Here is a 26205-nt window from a genome sequence, read left to right on the forward strand (position 1 = left end):
TGCTAATTGTTTATTCAGTTCCTGTTCCAGTTGTTTCATTGATTGCTAGTTATGGTATTTGATAACATTTTATTTGACAGTGGAGCCATAAGACTGTCATTAGACAATGATAATTATGACATGACACTGTCATGAGCATTAATGAATGCTAATACAATAAGCCGCAATGGACTATAAGCTGCAGGATTCAAAATGAAGGAGAAGTGTAGTGGTTTTTATCCAAAAATTACGGTATTCAGGTGCAACTCACAGTCCAAAAATTTGGTTTATCTTTTAGTATTATTCTAGGCTCTTTTGCTGTGTTGTTGCTCCATTTGTGTAAAAGTGACAGTTATTTAAAGGTTTTAAATTTCCATATCATAAATGCTAAAGTCTGTTAGCCCATATAGTATACAGTGGTGCCTCTACTTACGAACGTCTCTACATAAGGAATTTTCAGGTTAAGACATGCCTCATTGGGAAAATATTGCCTCTTGTTATTAAGGAAATTTCAGGATACGAAAGGCAAAAATACAGTATGGACTGCTACTCGCAGCTCCCGGAGTTCACTGAATGTAACATACTTTTAGCTGCTTATAGCATCTTCCCGGAATCCACTGTACGACGACTACTACTACTACTTGATGTGTATGTGTGTATCCCAGCATCCTCTTCATTTGCCTCTCGTGTTCCGACAGCTTAGCACGAGTAGTAACTTTTATTCTTTAGTCTTTGTTTTTTACATTATGCACAACTCTCATTTTACTGTTTTTGTAACATGTATTTATTGCATGTCTTAATGCATTTCTATAGTTTATATCTCTGAATTTTGCAGGGCTTGGAACGGATTAAGGCATTCACATGGAAACCACGTCTAACTACACTACTACTCCTAAACTACTTATGGAATTTTCAGTTTACGAAGCTACTTCCAGAGCCAATTAATTTTGTAACTTGAGGTACCACTGTATATTGTTTCACATTATGTGTCGGCAGCTGGAGTGACAAAAAGAACAGCTTCAAGCAAAACTTATACAAGTGACAGATGAGAAGCGGTACAGAACGTAAAAAAAAAATTGTGTGTGTGTGTGTGTTTTAATATATTTCAATGTGTTCCAAATTTGTTGCAATAAAAAGTATATAAATACAAACAGACAAGGATTTGCAAACCTTGTTCAGCTTGTATTCAATCGCAATTACTAATTTCCACTCATTTTGAGTTTTAAAACATGCAAATATTCACTTATTTTGACTGCTATTCCTGCAACAATTATGCACGATTTTGGGACAAGTGCAATCAAAAGACTGGGAAAGTGAAGGAATACTCCAAAAATACCTGCTTGGAACATCGACAGGTCTACAGGTTAATTGGAAAAATGTGGTGTTATGATTTGGAATGCTTAGTTTTTCACTGGCAAGAATGGGCCGAGGTTTACCACTTTGTGAGTAACTGCGTGAGGAAATGGTCAACATACAATTGCAAGGAGTTTAGAGATTCATCATCGATGATGATATATTATCAATGATATATATGCAGCAAGGCCAAAGAAACGGTATCGAAAGCCAGTGATCTTCGATCCCAAATATCTTAAATTAGCTTATCTTTGTGGTCTATTCATTTGAGTGATACATGATTTGCATATTATTGTATTGTGTTTTCATTTAAGTTTTCCCAAGCATCCTAATTTAATCAATATTGAGGTTTATAAAGCTTAAGCTAAAGTTTATATCTCGCTAAATTCCCGTGTGAAATGATGCGGGATTTACCCGTGTCATGGCATTCAGACATACGTAGGGAGATGTACCGGGAATTACCCGGGCTGGACACTTTCAGACTTATCCCGTGTTGGTGACTCTGCGCTCTGTGCAGGGAGGGCGGGGATTTAATAACTTGGACATTACGTCATTTTTGGTTGATTTGGGAACAAAATAAACCACACATTACCAAAGATGGACGATGGACTGTCTCTTCCTCGGCTCTAAGATCCAGTAGTAATCTAATTTCGTTATGTTTCCAGTTTAATTTTGATATCTTTACAGTTTGCCATGTTGATAATTGCAATGTTTCTTTATCGCTTTTTGTCTTATTGCGAAGAAAGAGGAAATGACGATTGGCCTGCAATGATATTTTCATCATCAGCCTTTGAGCTGTGACCCGGGAATTAATACGGACACTATATTAAGACGTGATCCGGTTAATGTCCATGTCATCTCTGTGACAGTCAACCCGGGAAATTGCTTTCAGACATAAGGGCTACCCGTTTAAATCCTGGCATTTCACCAGAGTTCAGTGTATGTCTGAAAGGGGCTTAAATTATTTAAATGAGCAACTGACCTGTTCCAAATGGTTCGGTGCCATTCTCCATATCAAAAGGAAAAGGCTCAACCACAGTATTAACTTCACCTGTGAATAGAAAAGTGGAATTGAACTTGCTGAAACAACACTATACAGTGTATCACAAAAGTGAGTACTCCCCTCGCGTTTCTGCAGATATTTAAGTATATTTTTTCATGGGACAACACTGACAAAATGACACTTTGACACAATGAAAAGTAGTCTGTGTGCAGCTTATATAATACAGTTAATTTATGTTCCCCTCAAAATAACTCAAAATATAGCCATTAATATCTAAACCTCTGGCAACAAAAGTGAGTACACCCCTTAGAAACTACGTACATCCCTAAATGTCCAAATTGAGTACTGCTTGTCATTTCCCCTCCAAAATGTCATGTGACTCATCACAGGAGTGCTGTCAGCACTGCTGCAGAGATTGAAGAGGTGGGGGCACAGCCTGTTAGTGCTCAGACCATACACCCCTTAGAAACTACGTACATCCCTAAATGTCCAAATTGAGTACTGCTTGTCATTTTCCCTCCAAAATGTCATGTGACTCATTAGTGGTACTAGGTCTAGGTTTGCATATAGGGAGCAGGTGTGTTCAAATTTGTAGTGCAGCTCTCACATTCTCTCATACTGGGCACTGAAAGTTCCAACATGGCACTACATGGCAAAGAACTCTCTGAAGATCTTAAAAGACGTATTGTTGGGCTACATGAAGATGGCCAAGGGTACAAGAAGATTGCCAACATTCTGAAACTGAGCTGCAGCACAGTGGCTAAGATCATCCAGCGTTTTAAAAGAGCAGGGTCCACTCAGATCAGGCCTCGGGTTGGTCGTCCAAAGAAGCTGAGTGAACGTGCTGAGCATCACATCCAAATGCTTTGTTTGAAAGATAGTCGCAGGAATGCTGTCAGCATTGCTGCAGAGATTGAAGCAGTGGGGGGTCAGCCTGTTAGTGCTCAGACAACAACAAAGCACATGGATTACTGGAACCATGTCCTATGGTCTGATGAGACGGGCGGGTTTTCTTGTGTACTGTCTTCGGAAGAGGCTTCCTCCTGGGGTGACAGCCATGCACACAATTTGATGTAGAGTGCGGCGGATGGTCTGAGCACTAACAGGCTGACCCCCCCACCTCTTCAATCTCTGCAGCAATGCTGACAGCACTCCTGTAACGAGTCACATGACATTTTGGAGGGAAAATGACAACCAGTACTCAATTTGGACATTTAGGTAGGGTGACCATATTTTGATTTCCAAAAAAGAGGACACTCAGCCCGGCCTCAAGATACTTGAATTTTACTCAAAGTTCACTCAAAGATGCCTATATCACTTTAATATATTTAAAGTGTGCCCCCTCACTCTGGATGGAAAAATGCAGTTTGAAAAAAAAAAAAATAATAATAATAATGACAAAAAAAAAAAATACATATACAGTATATACATATACGTATATATACATATATATATATAATATATTGCAGACCCATGGAAATGTAGTCCAGTAAATACACATACAGATACATACAGTAGGCTTATAAATTACTATCACGGCAATCGCCTTTGACAAATTGTTACTCCCATTCAATTGATATTCTCAATGTTCTAGATTGCACGCAAACAATAACCGAAATAAACTGACAAACTATTCAACCAGCATGTTTCCAAACGTAGCAGTTCAAAACTATGTTTCCCATAATGCCTAGCGTGGTTTAGCTTACTGATAGCTAGCTGAGGCAAAAATCAAACTTTGCTATAAAAGTTTTCAATCATCGGCAGCGCAACGATGCGACACCAAACGGGATTTTACAGTCAAAGCTCCGACAGAAGTCAACAGTTGCCATTATATACGTATTTATCGTCATAAAATTAAAAACTGGGCAGGCGTTGTGGCCAAATCGTCAACCCAGTAGATGGCGGTAATGCCTAATGATAGGGGTTAACTGCCAACAAAAACAAGAAAAACTACTTCTTCCCAACAGTGCCATGCAAAAGTATTCGGCCCCCTTGAACCTTGCAACCTTTCGCCACATTTCAGGCTTCAAACATAAAGATATAAAATTTTAATTTTTTGTCAAGAATCAACAACAAGTGGGACACAATCGTGAAGTGGAACAAAATTTATTGGATAATTTAAACTTTTTTAACAAATAAAAAAACTGAAAAGTGGGGCGTGCAATATTATTCGGCCCCCTTGCGTTAATACTTTGTAGCGCCACCTTTTGCTCCAATTACAGCTGCAAGTCGCTTGGGGTATGTTTCTATCAGTTTTGCACATCGAGAGACTGACATTCTTGCCCATTCTTCCTTGCACAACAGCTCGAGCTCAGTGAGGTTGGATGGAGAGTGTTTGTGAACAGCAGTCTTCAGCTCTTTCCACAGATTCTCGATTGGATTCAGGTCTGGACTTTGACTTGGCCATTCTAACACCTGGATACGTTTATTTTTGAACCATTCCATTGTAGATTTGGCTTTATGTTTTGGATCATTGTCCTGTTGGAAGATAAATCTCCGTCCCAGTCTCAGGTCTTGTGCAGATAGCAACAGGTTTTCTTCCAGAATGTTCCTGTATTTGGCTGCATCCATCTTCCCGTCAATTTTAACCATCTTCCCTGTCCCTGCTGAAGAAAAGCAGGCCCAAACCATGATGCTGCCACCACCATGTTTGACAGTGGGCATGGTGTGTTCAGGGTGATAAGCTGTGTTGCTTTTACGCCAAACATATCGTTTTGCATTGTGGCCAAAAAGTTCAATTTTGGTTTCATCTGACCAGAGCACCTTCTTCCACATGTTTGGCGTGTCTCCCAGGTGGCTTGTGGCAAACTTTAAACGAGACTTTTTATGGATATCTTTGAGAAATGGCTTTCTTCTTGCCACTCTTCCATAAAGGCCAGATTTGTGCAGTGTACGACTGATTGTTGTCCTATGGACAGACTCTCCGACCTCAGCTGTAGATCTCTGCAGTTCATCCAGAGTGATCATGGGCCTCTTGGCTGCATCTCTGATCAGTTTTCTCCTTGTTTGAGAAGAAAGTTTGGAAGGACGGCCGGGTCTTGGTAGATTTGCAGTGGTCTGATGCTCCTTCCATTTCAATATGATGGCTTGCACAGTGCTCCTTGAGATGTTTAAAGCTTGGGAAATCTTTTTGTATCCAAATCCGGCTTTAAACTTCTCCACAACAGTATCTCGGACCTGCCTGGTGTGTTCCTTGGTTTTCATAATGCTCTCTGCACTTTAAACAGAACCCTGAGACTATCACAGAGCAGGTGCATTTATACGGAGACTTGATTACACACAGGTGGATTCTATTTATCATCATCGGTCATTTAGGACAACATTGGATCATTCAGAGATCCTCACTGAACTTCTGGAGTGAGTTTGCTGCACTGAAAGTAAAGGGGCCGAATAATATTGCACGCCCCACTTTTCAGTTTTTTATTTGTTAAAAAAGTTTAAATTATCCAATTAATGTTGTTCCACTTCACGATTGTGTCCCACTTGTTGTTGATTCTTGACAAAAAAAATTAAATTTCATATCTTTATGTTTGAAGCCTGAAATGTGGCGAAAGGTTGCAAGATTCAAGGGGGCCGAATACTTTTGCAAGGCACTGTATCTACTACTAGGAGCTATGTCATCGCAGGCAGGCGCTGCCACCCAGCGGCCGGAGAGATTCTCTTCAAATTGGTCCCGTGAAAAATCATAAAAACCGGACATTTTTATGAATTCATAAAACCCGCCCGGACAACGAGGATACTTCGTGAAAGTAGGACTTGTCCGGGCAAAAGAGGACGTTTGGTCACCCTACATTTAGGGATGTACGTAGTTTCTATGGGGTGTACTGACTTTTATTTCCAGGGGTTCAGATATTAATGGCTATATTTTGAGTTATTTTGAGGGGAAAATACCTAAATGAATTCTATTTATATAAGCTGCACACAGACTACTATTCATTGTGTCAAAGTGTCATTTTGTCAGTGTTGTCCCATGAAAAGATATACTTAAATATCTTTAGAAATGCGAGGGGTGTACTCACTTCTGTGGTACACTGTATCATATCGCTTTTCATGCGGGTAGTGTCATCTCACCAGGACAGGGCTCCAGGTCACACTTGGAGGCTTCAGTCAGAGTACAAGAGTAGCCACATGACTTTGTCCTTTTCCTCTCACCGGGTCCGCATGTGACCGAACAAGGAGACCACGGAGTCCACTCATCCGTTTCCTTCTCTGCAGGAGTCACAAACACAAATTCAGATAAACAGTAGCCCTGCTGCTCTGCATTTGAAGTTGGAGCTGCGATATAATTGACATGTTGACAGAGCTCATGCGAAGATGAGAGCAGCTTGGCAGTGAAAAACAACAATCTTCAAAGGATTTATAGGGATCGTGAACCCAAACATGTTAGAATTTTTGTGTCGCCGTGAACCCGACGTGCACTTGACCAGAATGCGTTCAAAGTTTCCAGGCTGTGTCATTCCATAGAAGTGACCATTTTCTCTTGATCTAACCTTTCCCATCCTGAGCCAAATTCTTTTTTGCGAGGCCTGAAGTGAAATTAGAGAGAAGCTGTGCTGCGGCTCTCCGCGTCTGCGCCGCGTTTTCTTGTGGTGTTAATAACACTGAAAACAAGCCACTCTTGATTAAAGGCGAAGCGGGTGCAGAAATACCAGCTTGGGTGTAGCACGCATCCAATTTGACTTTATAGGCGTTGCCACCTCGCCATGTGGCCGTACGGGAATGAGGTCTCAGGAGCGTCTTAATTACAGAAGAAGCTACAGCAGACATCCTTGATTTATATGCGCTTAGTCCTTAGAAGTGACCACTTAATGGGCATTGTTGCCTCTGGCTGGCACGTCGTCAGTGTGTCGTCAGAGTGAGGGAAATGTTTACAGGCAAAACATGTTTTTTGGGTACCTGCTTCAGCGTGATGCCAACAACAATTTCAAAACGCTCTCTGTTATTTGTGAGTCGTGCTCAGCGGGCGGCACCGGCCGGCTGCCGAGTCCATCGAATGGCTTCTTTCTTTTCACCTTCTGCCACTAACACCAAGTACAAGCTGACACAACATTTTCAGCTCGGGCAAAACAGAAGGGGAAAGATCGCTGCAGAAGTTATGTGGAACCCAGGAAGCCCCCCTCCCTTTAGAAATTCTTCAACTGGCTCAAAAGGCCGAGCGAGCGGCAGAGGGCAGAGAGGGCCGTTCGGATGCCGGGGGAGCCCGTGGGGACCCGGCCGAGGATGAAAGGGCCATCGGAATGGCCCCTGTCAGTCTGCGTTCCCAATGCGCCCTCTAATTGTCCACAAGCAGAGGGCTGTTTTGTCTCCGAGAACAGTGGCTGCCTCACGCTGCCATTAGCGAGCGCATCGGAGCCATCTTCAAAAGGCGACCATCACAACCAGTGTCGACTTCAAAGCGGCCAGAACCCGCAATGTTTGGATGGTCCAGCGCACGTCCTTTCTCGCACGCCGACATTGTTTGCCTCTCTGGGACTGTTTGTCATGCAGCATTCCGAAAACCCCTTTGTTGTTCTACACGGCTTGGCCATTCCCATTATCGTGTCCACTTTGTCCAAGTCCAAATTCCGAAATATTGCCCTTACATGTTTAATCTTTGAGATAAAGTCTTATCGTGAGAGAAGACACTTACCATAGTAGGTCTGTATTGGATCCCAGCCTTCATTCCAGTAACTACCCCAGTCCCCGCCAATTCCGCTGAGTGAGGGCTCCTCGCTGCCGTACAGAGAATAATCTTCTTCCTCTTCCTCGGCAGTTTCTTCTAAAGTTGAGCGGCTGGTGCCGTCCTCCCCGGAGTCTGTGTAACTCCAGAAAAGCGGCCAGTAAAGCTTCTTGCCTCCTAGCCAATCTACTGAGGAAGAGGGAGAGGAAGACGAGGATGGTATCCAGTCATTGTCCTTGGCCAGGTCCATCTCGACCTCCATCTGGGGGTCATCCACCACCTCGATGGTGACCTGCATTGAGAGAGCGGATATATTGTACAGGTCCATATCAATATAGAATCATCGGATTTGAATTCAAATCTGAGGAAATTCAAGATCATAACCAACCCTGAATTAGCCATGAAGCAAGGGCGTAGGTTTGGTCTCAGCATTGGTAGAGAAGAGATAACAGCATAATATGCACGTACACTTTTTGCTGGGAAGGGACATTAATAAGACTAAACTATAGACTTAACCATCAGTCGACAAGACAGCTCCCACCAGAGGTTGCGCTAGACTTTTTCGTTGTCTGTCATTTTGACTGACAGGGTCATAAAAATCCGGTCATAATCTATTTTTACCCGTCACTTAAATTTTTAAAATGTTAATAATGGCATATTCAATAGTATTTAGTTTTCATTCATCTTTAATTAATATTCTGTCCGAACAAGCTTAACAGAGAATCCACACCGCGCCATCACACATCAAGCAGCTGTGCGTTATTAGCGCCTAGCTTGCCTTCAACACGGCTTTTTAGGAAGGGTCGGACTTGACAAGTCATAAAAATTTTTTTAAAAAAGGGTTTGAGGATAAGCCTGAGAATGATCGGTTTTCTCTCTGCTCCATATAAGCAATATTTCAACATTGCTTACACGGCCAAGAGTCGGGGCAAACTGCTCGTATGTGTGTGTGACATGCACGAACAGTGCGTGCATGCTATCGATCCATATACTTTGAATATAAATCTGTACAGGGAATGCCTGTTATTTGTGTCCTCTTTTTAAAAAGCAAAATATGATATCCCTGGAATGACGGATGACAGCCAGCATGTGTGATTGTATGGTCTTTTGTTTCGATGCTTCTGCGCATGCGGGTCGTCTTGCTCAGCGCATGTCGGACTGCGAATTAGTGCACAGATGTGACAAAAAATCGGATTCGTGCATTAAGACCTGTAGTATGAACGTAGCCTTAGTTCGGACGCCCAGTTGCCTTGACATTTTTCCGAGTAAGGCCAACGACGTCATGCATAAAGAGAGACAATAGCTAATTAATATGCTCACTCGCCACCCTGTGGTCTGGGGTGTGAATTGCAACCTGTCAAAATGACGGATGGACTTCAGTTTTTTCCGTCACCGTTTTAAAAAACTGGTCAACGACGGAAAATATTCGGTTGACGCGACCCCTGGCTCCCACAGACATTGCGCCATGCCTTCCCGTAGGGGGCCGACCCAGGCAGAACGTTGAGTTGGCTTTCACTGTGATAAACACTCACTGCGTTATTTAGGTGGAAACAGGAAAGTGTAACTTTAGCTTGAAGTATTTACATAAAATGAACGATAACTGCCCGTTTTTTTGCTTTTAATCAAGAAGCTAGACTGTTTTACGTTCATATCTTTAAAAATTCCGCAATTTACGCATTGACTTACAAGAATTTTTAATTTAAAAAAGGTCTTTGTTTTGTGATGTCCACCATGTTGGATTACACAATACTGTAACTTTGGCTTGAAATATTTACGTAAAATGAACGATAACTGCCCGTTTCATTGCTATTAACCAACAATCTAGACTGTTTTACGTTCATATCTATAGAAATTCCACAATTTACGCATTTATCTACAACAATTTGCAACTTAAAAAGCTCTTTGTTTGGTGATGGCCACCATGTTGGATTACATAATACTGTAACTTTGGCTTGAAATATTTATGTAAAATGAACGATAACTGCCCATTTCTTTGCTATTAACCAACAATCTAGACTGTTTTATGTTCATATCTATAGAAATTCCGCAATTTATGCATTTATTTACAACAATTTTCAACTTACAAAGCTCTTTGTTTGGTGATGGCCACCATGTTGGATTACCCAATGCCGTAACTTTGGCTTGAAATATTTACGTAAAATGACGATAACTGCCCTTTTTTTGCTTTTAAGCAAGAATCTAGACTGTTTTACGTTCATATCTATAGAAATTCCGCGATTTATGTATTTATTTACATGAATTTTCAACTTAAAAAGCTGTTTTGTGACAGCCGCCATGTTGAATTACACAATATATATATATATATATATATATATATATATATATATATATATATATATATATATATATATATATATATATATTTGGGCTGTCAAACGATTAAAATTTTTAATCGAGTCAATTACAGCTTAAAAATTAATTAATCGTAATTAATCGCAATTAATCACAATTCAAACCATCTATAAAATATGCCATATTTTTCAGTAAATTATTGTTGGAATGGAAAGAAAAGACACAAGATGGATATATACATTCAACATACGGTACATAAGGACTGTATTTGTTTATTATAACAATAAATCAACAAGATGGCATTAACATTATTAACATTCTGTTAAACCGATCCATCGATAGAAAGACTTGTAGTTCTTAAAAGAAAAATGTTAGTACAAGTTATAGAAATTTTGTATTAAAACCCCTCGTAATGTTTTCGTTTTAATGAAATTTGTAAAATTTTCAATCAAAAAATAAACTAGTAGCCCGCCATTGTTGATGTCAATAATTAATTACACAATGCTCATGGGTGCTGAAGCCTATAAATTCAGTCACACCCAAACGCCAGCAGAGGGCGGCAAAACTCCATAAAACACAATTAACAAGTGAGCGTTTCACTGTACTGTCATTTAAATCTGTCTGAGCGGGGCATCTGCGTTAATTGCGTCAAATATTTTAACATGATTAATTTAAAAAATTAATTCACGTCCGTTTACGTGATAATTTTGACAGCCCTTATATATATATACATACTGTATATATACTGTATATACAGTGGGGAGAACAAGTATTTGATACACTTCCTATGGGAAAACCCATATGTATAAACTTTTGCTTGAAATATTTATGTAAAATGAACAATAATGGTGGGGACTATTTGAGCATCATGAAAATTTGGTAGGGTTATGTCCCAGCCATCCCTATGCAAGTCTACTCCCTTGCCATGGAGCATGTTTTGATTTCTAAAGTCTGAGGAAACAATCTTTTCTTCAGATAAATGGAAATCTGCTCGCCATTTTGGTCATTTAGGGAACATTAATGCTGCCTCATTGACTCTTTGAGGACTTGAATGTATGTCAGACATGGGAAACGGGTGGGGGGATGCTTAATTGCTTATGAAGTAAGTGTCTGCTGACAAAAACACAGTCAAATACAACTTTAGGAGGCAAATCTTGTAGTGCAAGAGTCGTAGGTTAGAGTTTATTCCAAATGGATGGATATTTCCCGCCCAATAACATACACATTTCCTCTAGAGGTCATTGCATTTAACATTTATAGTCTTCAATTGTGCAAGAAATGTCTGTTTATATAAAGGATTAAACTATCCATAATGTTTAGCTCTTTAAGATTGAAGCGCATCAGCCAAGCTCTTCCAATGTCGTCACAAGAAATGAAGCATTGAATGACGCTTCTGATGACGATATTGTCAAGCATCTCTCCTTGGATGTACACAACACAGTCAGACGTGAGCATTTAGGCACTCTAATAACCCTCTCGAGGATATAATGTGAGCTTTTGTTCCAAGCAACTACTTCCCATTACTTCTATGAGTCATCTTAGATGCTACATTGCGGATGTGAATACTCAGGGGGAAGTAATTTTTGGGGTTATTTTACAGTCTTGTAGGAAATAGAATGAATGGGATTTGTTCAATTTAAATCAACATACACATGCACTAATTCTAATGATGTCTGAGATTTTGGCTTTTACTGAGTTGAACGTTTGAAATGTCTCAAGGCATCACAAGAGTTCAGTTAAAAATGAACTTAATTGTGCTGAAATACAGTGGGGCAAATAAGTATTTAGTCAACCAGTAATTGTGCAAGTTCTCCCACGTGAAAATATTAGAGGCCTGTAATTGTCAACATGGGTAAACCTCAACCATGAGAGACAGAATGTGGGAAAAAAACTGAAAATCACATTGTTTGATTTTTAAAGAATTTATTTACAAATCATGGTGGAAAATAAGTATTTGGTCAATACCAAAAGTTCATCTCAATACTTTGTTATGTACCCTTTGTTGGCAATAACGGAGGCCAAACATTTTCTGTAACTCTTCACAAGCTTTTCACACACTGTTGCTGGTATTTTGGCCCATTTCTCCATGCAGATCTCCTCTAGAGCAGTAATGATTTGGAGCTGTCGTTGGGCAACATGGACTTTCAACTCCCTCCACAGATTTTCTATGGGGTTGAGATCTGGAGACTGGCTAGGCCACTCCAGGACCTTGAAATGCTTCTTACGAAGCCACTCCGTTGTTGCCCTGGCTGTGTGTTTGGGATCATTGTCGTGCTGAAAAACCCAGCCACGTCTCATCTTCAATGCCCTTGCTGATGGAACGATATTTTCACTCAAAATCTCTCGATACATGGCCCCATTCATTCTTTCCTTTACGCAAATCAGTCATCCTGGTCCCTTTGCAGAAAAACAGCCCCAAAGCATGATGTTTCCACCCCCATGCTTCACAGTGGGTATGGTGCAATTCAGTATTATTTTTCCTCTAAACACAAGAACCTGTGTTTCTACCAAAAAGTTCTATTTTGGTTTCATCTGACCATAACACATTCTCCCAGTCCTCTTCTGGATCATCCAAATGCTCTCTAGCGAACCGCAGACGGGCCTGGACGTGTACTTTCTTCAGCAGGGGGACACGTCTGGCAGTGCAGGATTTGAGTCCCTGGCGGCGCATTGTGTTACTGATAGTAGCCTTCGTTACTGTGGTCCCAGCTCTTTGTTGGTCATTCACTAGGTCCCCCCGTGTGTTTCTGGGATTTTTGCTTACCATTCTTGTTATCATTTTGACGCCACGGGGTGAGGAGGGAGTTGAAAGTCCGTGTTGCCCAACGACAGCCCCAAAACATCACTGCTCTAGAGGAGATCTGCATGGAGGAATGGGCCAAAATACCAGCAACAGTGTGTGAAAAGCTTGTGAAGAGTTACAGAAAACATCTGGCCTCCGTTATTGCCAACAAAGGGTACATAACAAAGTATTGAGATGAACTTTTGCTATTGACCAAATGCTTATTTTCCACCATGATTTGCAAATAAATTCTTTAAAAATCAAACAATGGGATTTTCAGGTTTTTTCCCCCACATTCTGTCTCTCATGGTAGAGGTTTACCCATGTTGACAATTACAGGCCTCTCTAATATTTTCAATTGGGAGAACTTACACAATTAGAGGTCGACTAAATACTTATTTGCCCCACTGTACATAAAACATATTGCGGGGGAGGCCAGGGTAATTTCCTTAGTGTCAGCTTATTTATTTACTTGTTTATTTTATTTTTGTCCCCCCCCACCCCGAATTTTATACCCTAAAATTTCTTAGATATCTTTTAGCTTGTATATGTATATGTTATAATGCATGTTTGCTGACATGTGCACTTTTGACAACAATTATTCTTTATAATAAAACAATGAATGGAGTGAAGGAAATTAATGTTCTCAAGCACAAAGTACCCCTCGCATAGAGTCCATTGTGGCACTATCAATTATACTCCATATGATCCAATGGTTTCTTTATTACTTGTTTTAAATTTAAACAAAAAATGTTATGTGACATCACACGACTACTAACATAGAAAAAAAAAAAAAAAACTACAAAATATTACATTTTATATTCAATGATTAACGGATTTTCCGCACTTCAAGGCGCATCGGACTACAGAATAAGGCACACCTTCAATGAATGGCCTACTTTCTAAACTGTTTTCATATATCGGGCGCACCGCATTATAAGGCGCAGTAGTAGTAGTAGTGGTAGGGGTTGCGTTATACATCCACTAGATGATGAATGTCATGCCATGATTAAGCAATATTGATCCATGTATAAGGCGCATTGGATTATAAGGCGCACTGTCTGCTTTTGAGAAAATTGAAGGCTTTTAGGTGCACCCTTTTAGGTGCGTGGAAAATACGGTATATAGTGATCCCTCGTTTTTCGCGGTTAATGGGGATCAGAACCAGTGAAGTAGCGCCCCCCTTCAAAAAAAAAAAAAAAAATTTTTTTTTTGGGTGTCCAATTCAGATTTAGCATTGGAAAGATATACTTAAAAGACGTTTTTCACTTTTTTCCCCAAAGTATAATTAAAAAAAAAAACTTTTATGTACATATATATTTTAATTAGGGCTGTCAAACGATTAAAAAATTTTTTTTTAATGTTTTTTAAGCAGTTCAAATGTAATAAAATGAGTTTTAAACACTTTGCTGTCCCAAACAAGAATAAAGTAGAAAAATGCTTGTCTTAATTAAATGCTTCATTGAGTGAGTCCACTCAAATCCGCTCAAGCTGCTCGCTTACACATAATGAGTTGCCACAGCAACTCTTTAACAAATTAAACAATGATTGACATCTTCGGCGGTTTGAAGTTTCGGCTTACAAGCATCTCTGAGCTCAAACCTTAACGTCTGTAAATCATCGTTAACACTAATAAGCAACTCCAGTTGCAACTCCAATTGGGACAGCTCTATAAAATACTGGATTTATTTATTTTCTAATTGGAAAAAAAAAAAATCCGCAATGGACTGAGGGCGCGAAGTTTGAAGCGCGAAGTAGCGAGGGATAATTGTATACTGTATCATATTATCATTGGTAGCAACATTAATCAATGGTAAATTCACCAAAGGTCCTTGAACTTCCTCATGAATGTACTTGGTAGCTGGCATCTAACTCTGCAATTACTTCCCATCCAGCCATCCATTTTCTCCCGCTTATCTGAGGTCGGGTCACAAGCACATAAAACATGCAGAGTTTTATATTGGCGAGGCATGGGCGAGGTCATTGAAGGTCATGAGGATGGTCAAAGACTCGGTTGCATCATTTGCTTTTCCAAAAAGGAAATTTTTATCCATGGCTATCTAGTCAATGTTGTGGCGACATAAAGACAGCAGACAGCAAAATCATGCTTAGAGATGAACTTGGCGGATTTACCATTGCGTAATCTTGCAAAATGATAGTAGGGTAAATATATTTTCTACTTTTTTATAGTCTAGTGGTTGCAATATTTTGTAACATTATGTACAGTCATATGAAAAAAATAGGACAGCCCATTAAATATTCAGTTGTTTATTAAGAAATGTTCACTATCAATGTCTGATTTTGTTTTTTATTTTTTGGAAAACTGATTTAATTGCAGGTAAACAACAAAAATTAACATTGTTTTACTCATTAAACCAAATATATCAACAAAAATGCATATTTTAAATAAGGAAAAAGTTAGGACACCCTACCATCTAAAAGCTAGTGTTACCCCCTGAACTTCAGTGAGACGCTTTTTGTAGCCATCTACCAGTCTTTGACATCGGTCTGAAGAAAGTTCGCCCCACTCCTCAACGCACAATACTTTCAACAGTGACTGACTGTTGAAGTGAGTGAGAACACAATGGTGAAATTAAAGGAGCTGTCTGAGGTCTTCAGAAAGAAGATTGTACACGCTTATGAGTCTGATAAGGGATTTCAAAAGATCTCATAAGAATATAAAATCAGCCATTCCACTGTCCGGAAAATAGTCTACAAGTGGAGGACATTCAAAACAACTGCCAACATGCCCAGGTCTGGCCGTCCAAGCAAGTTCACCCCGAGAGCAGACCGCAAGATGCTAAAAGAAGTCTGCAAAACCCCTAAAATGTCATCACGGGACCTACAGCAGGCTCTTGCTACTGTTGATGTGAAACTGCATGCAGCTACAATCAAAAGAGACTTCACAAGTTTAACCTTCATGGGAGGTGTGCAAGGAGGAAACCTTTGCTCTCCAAGAAGAACATGAATGCCAGACTGAAGTTTGCCACAGTGAATGTAGACAAAGACCATCACTTCTGGAATAATGTTCTTTGGACAGATGAATCTAAAATTGAATTATTTGGACACCAGAACAGAGGACATGTTTGGCGTAAACCCAATACAGCATTCCAGGAAAAGAACCTCATACCAACTATGAAGCATAGAGGTGGAAGTGTCATGGTTTGGGGATGCTTTGCTACAGCAGAACCTGGCCAGATCACCATCATAGAATCCACCATGAATCCTATCGTGCATCAGAGGGTGCTTGAGGATCATGTGAGATCATCTGTGAAAAACTTAAAGCTGAAGCGAAACTGGACCCTGCAACATGAGAATGACCCAAAAAATACCAGTAAATCCACTAAGGACTGGCTGAAAACAAATGGAGATTCCTGGAATGGCCGAGTCAAAGCCCAGATCTTAATCCCATTGAGATGCTGTGGGGTGACTTGAAACTGGCTGTCCATGCAAGGAAAACCCCTCAAACATCTCACGGATGAAAGTATTCTGCATTGAGGAGTGGGGAAAACATTCTTTAGACCGAAGACTGGTAGCATCAAAAAGTGTCTCACTGAGGTTAAGGGGGTAAAAAGGGGTAACACTGCTATTAAGTGGTAGGGTGTCCTAACGTTTTCCTCAGTTAGAATTTGCATTTTTGTTGATATATTTGGTTTAATGAGTAAAACAATGTTTTTGTTGTTGTTGTTGTTTACCTGCAATTAAGTCACTTTCTTTTCCAGAAATAAAGAAAAACGAGATCAGCCATTGATATGTGAACATTTCTTAATATACAACTAAATATTTAATGGGGTGTCCTAATTTTTTCAATCAATCACTTTGTCATATTCACCTGTATGTTGGGGTTCTGCGAGTTCAGGTCGGCATTGGCCAGTTCTGGGAAATTCTTCAAATCAAGGATGAAGGGCTTGGTCTCCTCCTCGGGTTCTGGCTGAGGAAGTACTCCAACAGAGCGGTGCTGGGGATGGGTCCACTTTCTCTGATGGCTGGGGGGCTCCGGCAAGCTTTGCACCTGGTTCTGCGTCTCAAAAGCGTCAGGGTCATACTGGATCCCATCGCTGTGAACTACGTGGCCGTGACCCTGGTGGAAAATGAGCTCACATAAGAGACATTGGACCAATGGACAAAACGTGAATAGCAGTTTCACCAATAAGTCATTTAAAAGTGGGATGCAGCCTTTTATCTCGTGATATACTAAATATCAGAATACCTGCTGATATTTACCTCATGTTACGTCTTAGCCGCCATGAGTGTTCAAAATGTAAGCATGAAATTGAGTTTTCAAGTAGAAGAAATGTGAAAAATGCCTAGCGCTTTGCCGATTGTTCACAAGAGACCCGGAGGCATGCGTCTCACTAGCCAAGTGACTAACCGGCCTTCATGTATTTCACTTTCTTTTTTTCCCACAACAGTCATGGCATCCAGGCCTTAGACAAAGAGGGGTCTGTGCCAGAAAGATCCTATTTTAGCTTTAATGAGAGGGCCTGGGAGGCGTGAGACCCCTGCGATTGTGTATGTGCCCAGAGCTAGGGCCACCATGTCCACTACTTATTTTAACCTTACTGGAAGACTGCGAGGACGAGAATAGAATTGATGTTAATTGCAATCACAATATCAAGCTGACTAATTTGTGCTTTAAATTGAAATACTCAGGAAACCGATGAACTGTCAGTCTTAGCTCCTCCATTCACTCACGTCTGTGTCATTGCGAACACAGGAACTGACCTAAACATATGAGTGGACTGGAATTTGAAGATTGCACCAGTTTGTGGCCTACATGGGCCACTGGTAGCTGAGGAGGGGGCAACAAGAGTAAATGTCTGCATTAATGACTAAAGGGCTGATGATTTACCGTCATGACATCTAGAACAGGACGTACTTTCGACTCAGTGCCTGTGATTGTCCCATAAAGAAGTTACGTGGGGGGTCAAATGCAAGCATGTGAACACAAAAAGCCTGTTTAGAGAAGAAGCTTGTCAACCATGATGAATGACACATGAACAGAAGCCGGCGCCCCTCCACAAACATAGGAACCAAGGTTGAAGGTAGAGTTAAAGGGCTTCAAGTGCAGTAGATTCAAAAACACAAAGAGTAAATTTGGAGGGTTGTAGTTCACAAACCATGTAAAGTTCCCAGATTCCCTGCACTTCCATAAACATCTTATAAAAATAATTCAATTTTATTTGACATGAATTTGTATTCTTTAAGTCTTGATTCATGTACTTTAGAACCCATCAAGTTAAGCCTGAGTTATGCTCACGCGTTGCGGTGACAGCGCAGCGACTACGGCATCATTCGACATTCGATGGTTCTCGGCCAGGTGACACGTTGCTCTGTAATTCACCGCCAAGCCACCAGAGGGGTGTTGTGTTATGTTTGTACGATTTTGGGGCATGCTTGTTGACTTCCTCTTGTTTAGTTTAACAGAGAAAAAATAAACAATGCAAGATGGAACGCTTGAATGTGAATCTTTAGCTCATCAACATTGAATAAATGTTGATCATACAAATGTTCAGGCGCAGGCGACGCAGAAGACTGTTTCGAGGCAGTCTGTCCAACTTTTGATGCCGCAGAGTTCTTCTAGCCTCGGGTGAAAACCAGGTAGCTGTGGCGGCTAGCTCCAAACTGGCGTCGAGCACTGCGTCCAGCGTTTTGTCCGAGGTCTGCAAAGCCCTCCAGCCCGATTTGTTTGCCGTGTCCTACAGTCAGCCAGTGGGAAGCCATAGCAGATTTCTGGCGTCTATGGAACTTCCCAAACTGCGTTGGAAGCCTTGATGTTATCGTTATCATAAAAAGCAACGAGGCACTCTCAATCAATGATGATGTATCGTGTGTGAACTGTCTGTTGTTGAAAATTAAAGATCAAAACAACTCTTTTAACATCAAACCTGTGCTTTATTCTTCATATACTTGAAGTATGACACGTAAATAAGTCACAGACTCACAGCGAACAAATGTACACAATAAATGATGAAGTGCACCAACCAAAAATACGACAAAGTGATAAAAAGCTGGCAGTTTTTGGCCGACTGGATCACCGCTTCGTGTGGCCACTCTATTCTGAACACACACTTTTCGGTGGTTCTTCCATTTTTTTATTCAATCGCTGACCTTGCCATTTGGCAAACTTTATGATGTCTTGACGAGACTTGATCTTCGATGAAACTCCCGTAGGCTTGGTCCATTTTTGCGTTTAGAAAAATAATGTTTTACAATGGCGGTGATTTCGCGCTGAACTGGAAACAACAGTCTGAGCGAACCAATCACAGTCCATTTCTGCCAAGTCATATGCGTCAATGTGACGATAGGGTTTGAAAAATCAATAGGACCGCGTCAGGCTTCTGCTCAGGGTCGTAAATCAGGTCTTCCTTGACGGCGCAGGTCTGACGCGGAAGTATAACTCGGCCTCTAATGCTGTGCTGGTAGCGATACTAGTACCAAAAATGTCCCTGATTCAGGACTAAAATGTAGGCATCAGTATCGATGAGTACCAGTGGCGTATGCTGGCCTTTAAAGTGTGCTGCACAGCTGCTCGGTAGGGAAAGAAACTAGAATGCCAGAAGCAATGTTCACTCTAAGCTTTTCGCGTGTGCAATCGTGCATTGCTTGCACGTACTAAGCGCACAAGAAAGTCTATGCAGCTCACAAAAGAAAATTCAACAGAAAGACATCGTAGCGTCACTAGGACTACAGTCGGCGCTGTAGTGATGTGTCGGTGCGACACTCCTATTAGTGCGTTCAATACAGCAGCACGACGCTGCTATTAATACGTTCAATATGGCAACGCCACGCTCCCATTTGTGGGTTACTACTACTTACTTCGTTACTTCTGAAGACGGTACACAAGAAAGCCCGCAAACAGTTTGCTGAAGACATGTCAACAAAGAACATGGATTACTGGAACCATGTCCTATGGTCTGATGAGACGGGCGGCCTTTCTTGTGTACCGTCTTCAGAAGAGCCATGCACACCAATTTGATGTAGAGTGCGGCGTATGGTCTGAGCACTAACAGGCTGACCCCCCACTTCTTCAATCTCTGCAGCAATGCTGACCGCACTCCTGTAACGAGTCACATGACATTTTGGAGGGAAAATGACTAGCAGTACTCAATTCGGACATTTAGGGCTGTACGTAGTTTCTAAGGGGTGTACTCATTTTTCTTGCCAAGGGGTTTAGATATTAATGGCTATACTGTATTTTGAGTTATTTTGAGGGGACCATAAATAAACTCTATTATAAAGGCTGCACACAGACTACTTTTCATTGTGTCAAAATGTCATTTTGTCAGTGTTGTCTTATGAAAAGATATACTTAAATATCTGCAGAAATGCGCGGGGTGTACTCACTTTTGTGATACACAAAATATACACAATATATTAAAAGTCAACTAATGAAAATTGCTGCTGTAATTTCATTCTTTTAATAAGCTATGTAACTTGCTATGATCCAAGGTTTTGAACAGGCGTGATACTGGTGTATGGCCACAGCGTATACATCTGATGTTGCTCACAGTGGTCCGCAGTGTGCTCAGGGAGCTTGTATGTCTGTTTTCAGACAAATGAAAAATAAAAGGGAAAATTGGGCAGAAGTCCTGTCTCCAAACACAAGTAGCTACAATAGAAAAAAAAACAAACAGTATACACTTGATCACTCATTTTTTGTTTAACATTTTGGGCTGTCTGTATAAGATAACGTGCCGATGCGGTGCCATATGTCCTTTTTTAAATTTCGGTTTAGACCACTGGTCTCCTGTCTCAAGATGGCCGCCAGTTACAAGAAGAAATAGAAGATGGCAAGATGAACATATACTTATTGAAACAGTAGAAGGTTGACATATGTTATTTCTTATTTTAATTGAATTTTACTTCTTGTTGCAGTAGCTTACATATTGTATTGTAATTCCATGGATGCTACACTATTTTGGCCATTTAACTCCCGGGTTCAATAGGAGTTTATTAAAAAATGGCATTGGAACAACACAAATCAAAACGCTTCATCTATTATGAAAGTTTTGAGTACAACTCCTCCCTTCATGTGCAATGCACTAATCCATCTCTATGCTGTGCTTGTGCGTACGTGATTCGGGGATTCAATCCTTATTTGAAAAACAAAGCATATTTCTTTCAACCTATTAAACCATAAGAATTTAAGAGGAAAAAGAAGCAATCAATTTATTGATAAAGCATTAGACAAACAAACTACAGAGCAGTGCGGTCTTACAGCTATGCTACAAGTACAAACTTCCCTAAACGTACAGCTCTGTTCAGCCAGGTGTGTCTATTGATAGGAACCGAGACGTGAACTGATGTGTGGCAGTTTCACATTCCACTCCTATTGTAACATGAAAGTAACAATTTGTTGATCTAACAGCTGACAGCCCTTACTCGAGCAGCCATCCTTCCAAAGAAGCACCTGCAGCGAACTCTACAAATGAGTAAATAAATCACCCAGGCCACTTTTGAGGAAATGCAGTAATTTAACTTTCCTGTTATTAACATTGCATCACTATCTAATTTGTCCACTCACACCCATCCCTCTTTTTACACACGTGCCCTTCCACCTCCACCAACGACAGAGTCACATGGGCGTCTGCATGCTTTCACATCTTGCTCATCTCATTCTGCTACACATCTGGATCCTGTGTTCTTTTGCATTGTATATCATTCTCTTCCTCCCCCTCATCCTCTGTGATCCTGCCTGCCTCCTCCTCCTCCTTCGTTCTGATCAAAGGCTGACGGCGTGCGGTGTGTTTAACAGGAACGCCGTATGGATGCAGTCGGGGACCTCTGGTTGGCCTCAAGACAACCCTAACACAAACCTTGTTGAGAGATTGAGACAAAGGTGGAAAAACAAGTACAAATATAGGGAAAAAAAAAAACTTTATTTGTGCTTTTTCAGATCACCGTTTTAATGATACCGATTTTTAAAAAATATTAAGCCGACTGCCAGTTTCTAAAACTGATATTTGAGGCCGATGTAATTTTTCTAAACCACGTCGAATATGAAAAGAAACACTCATTGTACAAATGTATACTGTGATCCCTCGCTACTTCGCGCTTCAAACTTCGCGGCCTCTGTCCATCGCAGATTTTTTTTCCCAATTAAAAAATAAATAAATAAATACAGATGAGCTGTCCCGAGCTGATCGAGTAGTCTCCCTGCTTTTTGTTGGTCAGGCAGTGCAGTAGAGCTGCTTATTAAAGTTAATGATGATTGACAGACTGTTAAGGTTTATTCTTGCCAGATACTCAACTTCAAAGTGCCGCATGCGTCAGTGATCTTTTAACTTGTTAAACAGTTGCTGTGGCAACTCATTGTGTGTAAGTGAGCAGCTTGAGTGGATTTCAGTGGACTCACTCTATGAAGCATTCAGTAAAGCCAAGCATTTTTCTACTTTATTCTTGTGCAAGAATTCAGTGGGACAATAACATGTTTAAAACTTATCATAGTTATTAAATTTGAAGTGCTTGAAGGCCATATATTAAAAAAATAAAATAAAATAAAATAATAATTAAAAAAAAAATATATATATATATAAATATCTAAATCTGAATAAATACGCGAAAAACGAGGGATCACTGTTTAGTCGAAGAAAAAAATTGTTGGCCACTAGGTGGTGTTAAACGACAATTAACAAAGATCATCACCCAAACAGTAAATATAAGTTATCTTATTGTATTGTCTCATATCGGCCGATTTTGAAAAAAAAACAAAAATCCATATATCGGCCCGATATATCAGTCAGCCAATATATGGGTCGACCTTTATATGAAAATCACCCAAACAGCGAACATAACAGTTATGCTATTATATTCGTTACGGTATATATCAGCTGAGTAGAAAAAATAATAAATCCACATATCGGCCCGATATCTCAGCCAGGTAATACATTAGTTGATCTTTATGAGAAAGATAATCACCCAAACAGTGAACATAACAGTTATCCTTTTACTGAATAATGGCTATATATCGGCCGATGGCCGATCTTGTAAAAAGTCCAAATACCGTCCCGATATAATGGCCAGCCGATATATACAGTAAGTTCCACTTCAAAGAACATTTGTGTCTCTAAATATTGGAGCCAACATTAAAATGTCACTTTTGTAAAGGAATTTTGAACATTGACACTGCGCTTAGATTTTAGGGTAAAAAAATGCTAATACACTTTAGGATTGAGTAAAATGGCATTACACGGTGACAATGTTCCCAAACATTTGAAAAGAACCAATTTTAAAGGAGTAAATATGAATCTTGTGTAGTTTAAATTAAATGCAACTGAACTTTCTAGGGCAGCGGTCCCCAACCTGGGACCAGTACCAGTCCATGGCACATATGCTACCGGGCCACACAGAAATAATAAATCATTTATTAACGACCCCTTTGGGGCCTGTGCCTCTTGACGCACCATCTACCTGCCTACTCTATTGACTAATCTGAGTAGAGATATGTGGATGTTGCCCTTTAGTAGTAGCCACCATTACTGGGGTGTTTACACACCTCAGTAGCAACCCAGCAGCAGTCAATGTAAACAGTAACGTTAGCTGCCTGCTGCTGGCTGTGTGACGCGGGCGGCACACCTCAGTAATCACGGGCGGGGTACATCTGGTCGTTTTGCTATATAAGTCAATAGATGTAATAATAAAACTGGATAGGATAGCCTTCAAAACTGCTTCGGCACGTAGAGACTAAGCACCCTGGAATAATGGATAAGCCTTTGGAATGTTTGAAACACAGAAGAATGAGCATGAAGGACGGAAACAATTACCGGTAGTGCAACAAAATTTTTTACCAAACATTGTAAGTCAGGTGTGTGCCCAATCACTAATGAGTGGTTTAAAGCTGCCCTGCCCACTATTAAACACACACCTGGTAAGAAATGTCTTGATGAGAATCATTGTCTGATGTGCATCATGGCTTGGTCAAAAGAGATGCCTGAAGACCTGCGATCAAGGATTGTTGATTTGTATAAAGCTGGGAAAGGATACAAAACCATCTCTAAAAGTATGGATGTTCATCAATCCACAGTCAGAGAAGTTATGTACAAATTGAGAGAGTTTGGAACTGTTGCTTCTCTCCCAAGGAGTGGCCGTCCACCAAAGATGACGCCAAGAGTTGAGCGCAGAATACTCAGAGAGGTAAAAAAAAAAAAAAAACCTAGAGTGTCTGCTAAAGACTTACAGAACTCACTGGCACAGTCCAATATCTCTTTGCACACATCAACTATATGTAAAACTATAGCCAAGAATGATGGGAGTAATACACAATGTCATGTGTGGGTGAAAAATGGAACAGCTCACCAACATCTACATCTCATGTCCACCGTGAAGCATGGTGGAGGGAGTATCATGATTTGGGGCTGTTTTGCTGCCTCAGGGCCTGGACAACTTGCAATCATTAATGGAAGAATAAATTCAAAAGTTTATCAGGATGTTTTCTAGGAAAACCCGAGGCCGTCTGTCAGACAGTTGAAGCTACAAGAGGATGGATGCTCGAACAAGACAATGATGCAAAACACAGAAGTAAATCAACTTCAGAATGTTTCAGAAGAACAAAATACATGTTCTGGAGTGGCCAAGTCAAAGTCCAGACTTAAACCCCATTGAGATGCTGTGGCATGACCTAAAGAAAGCGATTCATGCCAGACATTCCAGGAATCTGACTAAACTACAGCAGTTTTATAGAGAAAAATGGGCCAAGATTAGTCCTGATCGATGTGCCAGACTGATTTGCGGCTGCAGGAAGCGTCTGGTTGTTATTGCTTGTTGTTAAGTTGTTGCTGCCAAACGGGGGGCCACAAAATATTAAATGGGATGGTTCACTTACTTATTTTTCCCCTTCTGTCATTGTTTGCATATTATCCTCATTATAATATGAAAACCTATAAATGTTTGGGTGGTTTTAGTTAAAGCAGACAGTTTTTTCATCTGTGTGATTTTTGCAAAATCAGATCACATTTGATGGTGATGTTATGCAGAAATGTGAGAAATTCCAAAAGGTTCAGTTTCTCATACGACTGTAGTAACTCATATCTTAAGGCTGACAAAATTACAATAACATTTTTTGATTTATTTTTATTTATGTGAGTTGGTCTGAGGAAGCGAGGATATGGGATGCGTCAAGTGAATGTTGAGGTGAAGGACAAAGTTGGAACCTTGAGGGGTGTGGAGAATGCGAGCAGTGAGGCAGCTCTGATTTATCTGCATGCACATATCAAAGGCCTCTGTACTTGGCTCTTTCCAAACCATTACAAAAGAACAATAAACTATTGCCCCCTTTTGATCGCCATTTTTTGCAAAAGGGCAAAAAGTGAAAACAAATGGATGGCAGAATTGCGCCGAGGTTGCAGAGGTCAGGATGGGAAAGCAGACGGGGCCAACGGATCTCAATATTCAACTCAACACGCCTCCTCTTGTGTTATGTAGGGGGTACCCGAAAACAGGAAATTCCACATTAACACAAAAAAGACCAACGTAAACAATCAAATGAATGACACTTGACCCCAGCTGCAGTGCGACACATTCAGAGGGGTCTTCTTATCTGGTTACATAAGCATATCGTTACCGGCTTTCCCTTCCTCCTCTTTCCTCTACTAATCTCTCCATCCAGCACTTACGGGCACACACCCTGTTGGTCACGGTGAAGGTAAAACTGCAGCCTTATTTGGTGGGGGGTGGGAGTGCTTGGAGTCAAAAGAGCATCCATGGGAGGCCACACAAGGAGTGTCAACTGAACCCTGAGACAAACACACTTTGATCCGAATATCTCCACGTGCAACAAAAACACTCTCTAAAGAGGCGGCAAGCAATAAAATTGATGTGTATGGATGTGTGCGAGAAAGATTGATGGATTTGTTATAGTGGCGCCATGGCAAACTTTACTATACATGGTGAGAGAGGTGCAAAGAGGAATTTTACACTGGAAAAAAATAACTGGTGGATTTACTTGATAAAATAGTTGGAACTATTTGCACTTACTTTTACTAAGTAAATTTTACTGCTTGCAATATTAAGTTCAGTTCAAAAGTAGTAAAAATTACTTAATAAGAGCAAGTGCAAATTGTGCAAATGATTTTATCAAGTAAATCCACCAGTTATTTTTTTCAATGTATATGGACT

General features: G+C 40.5%; 1 protein-coding gene across 1 annotated transcript in view; it reads right to left on the reverse strand.

The window, feature by feature from the left end:
• Window positions 1-26205, reverse strand: part of ism2b (isthmin 2b) — a 32019-nt gene that overhangs the window by 4285 nt on the left and 1529 nt on the right. The window contains exons 2-5 of the mRNA XM_057822142.1: window positions 16922-17170; window positions 7965-8286; window positions 6407-6544; window positions 2315-2383 (exon numbers count right to left, since the gene is read on the reverse strand). Of these exons, the coding sequence (XP_057678125.1) occupies window positions 2315-2383; window positions 6407-6544; window positions 7965-8286; window positions 16922-17170 (778 nt within the window). The remainder of the gene's footprint in view (window positions 1-2314; window positions 2384-6406; window positions 6545-7964; window positions 8287-16921; window positions 17171-26205) is intronic.

Source organism: Corythoichthys intestinalis, chromosome 19 (genome assembly GCF_030265065.1).
Source record: "Corythoichthys intestinalis isolate RoL2023-P3 chromosome 19, ASM3026506v1, whole genome shotgun sequence".
NCBI classification, from domain to species: domain Eukaryota; kingdom Metazoa; phylum Chordata; class Actinopteri; order Syngnathiformes; family Syngnathidae; genus Corythoichthys; species Corythoichthys intestinalis.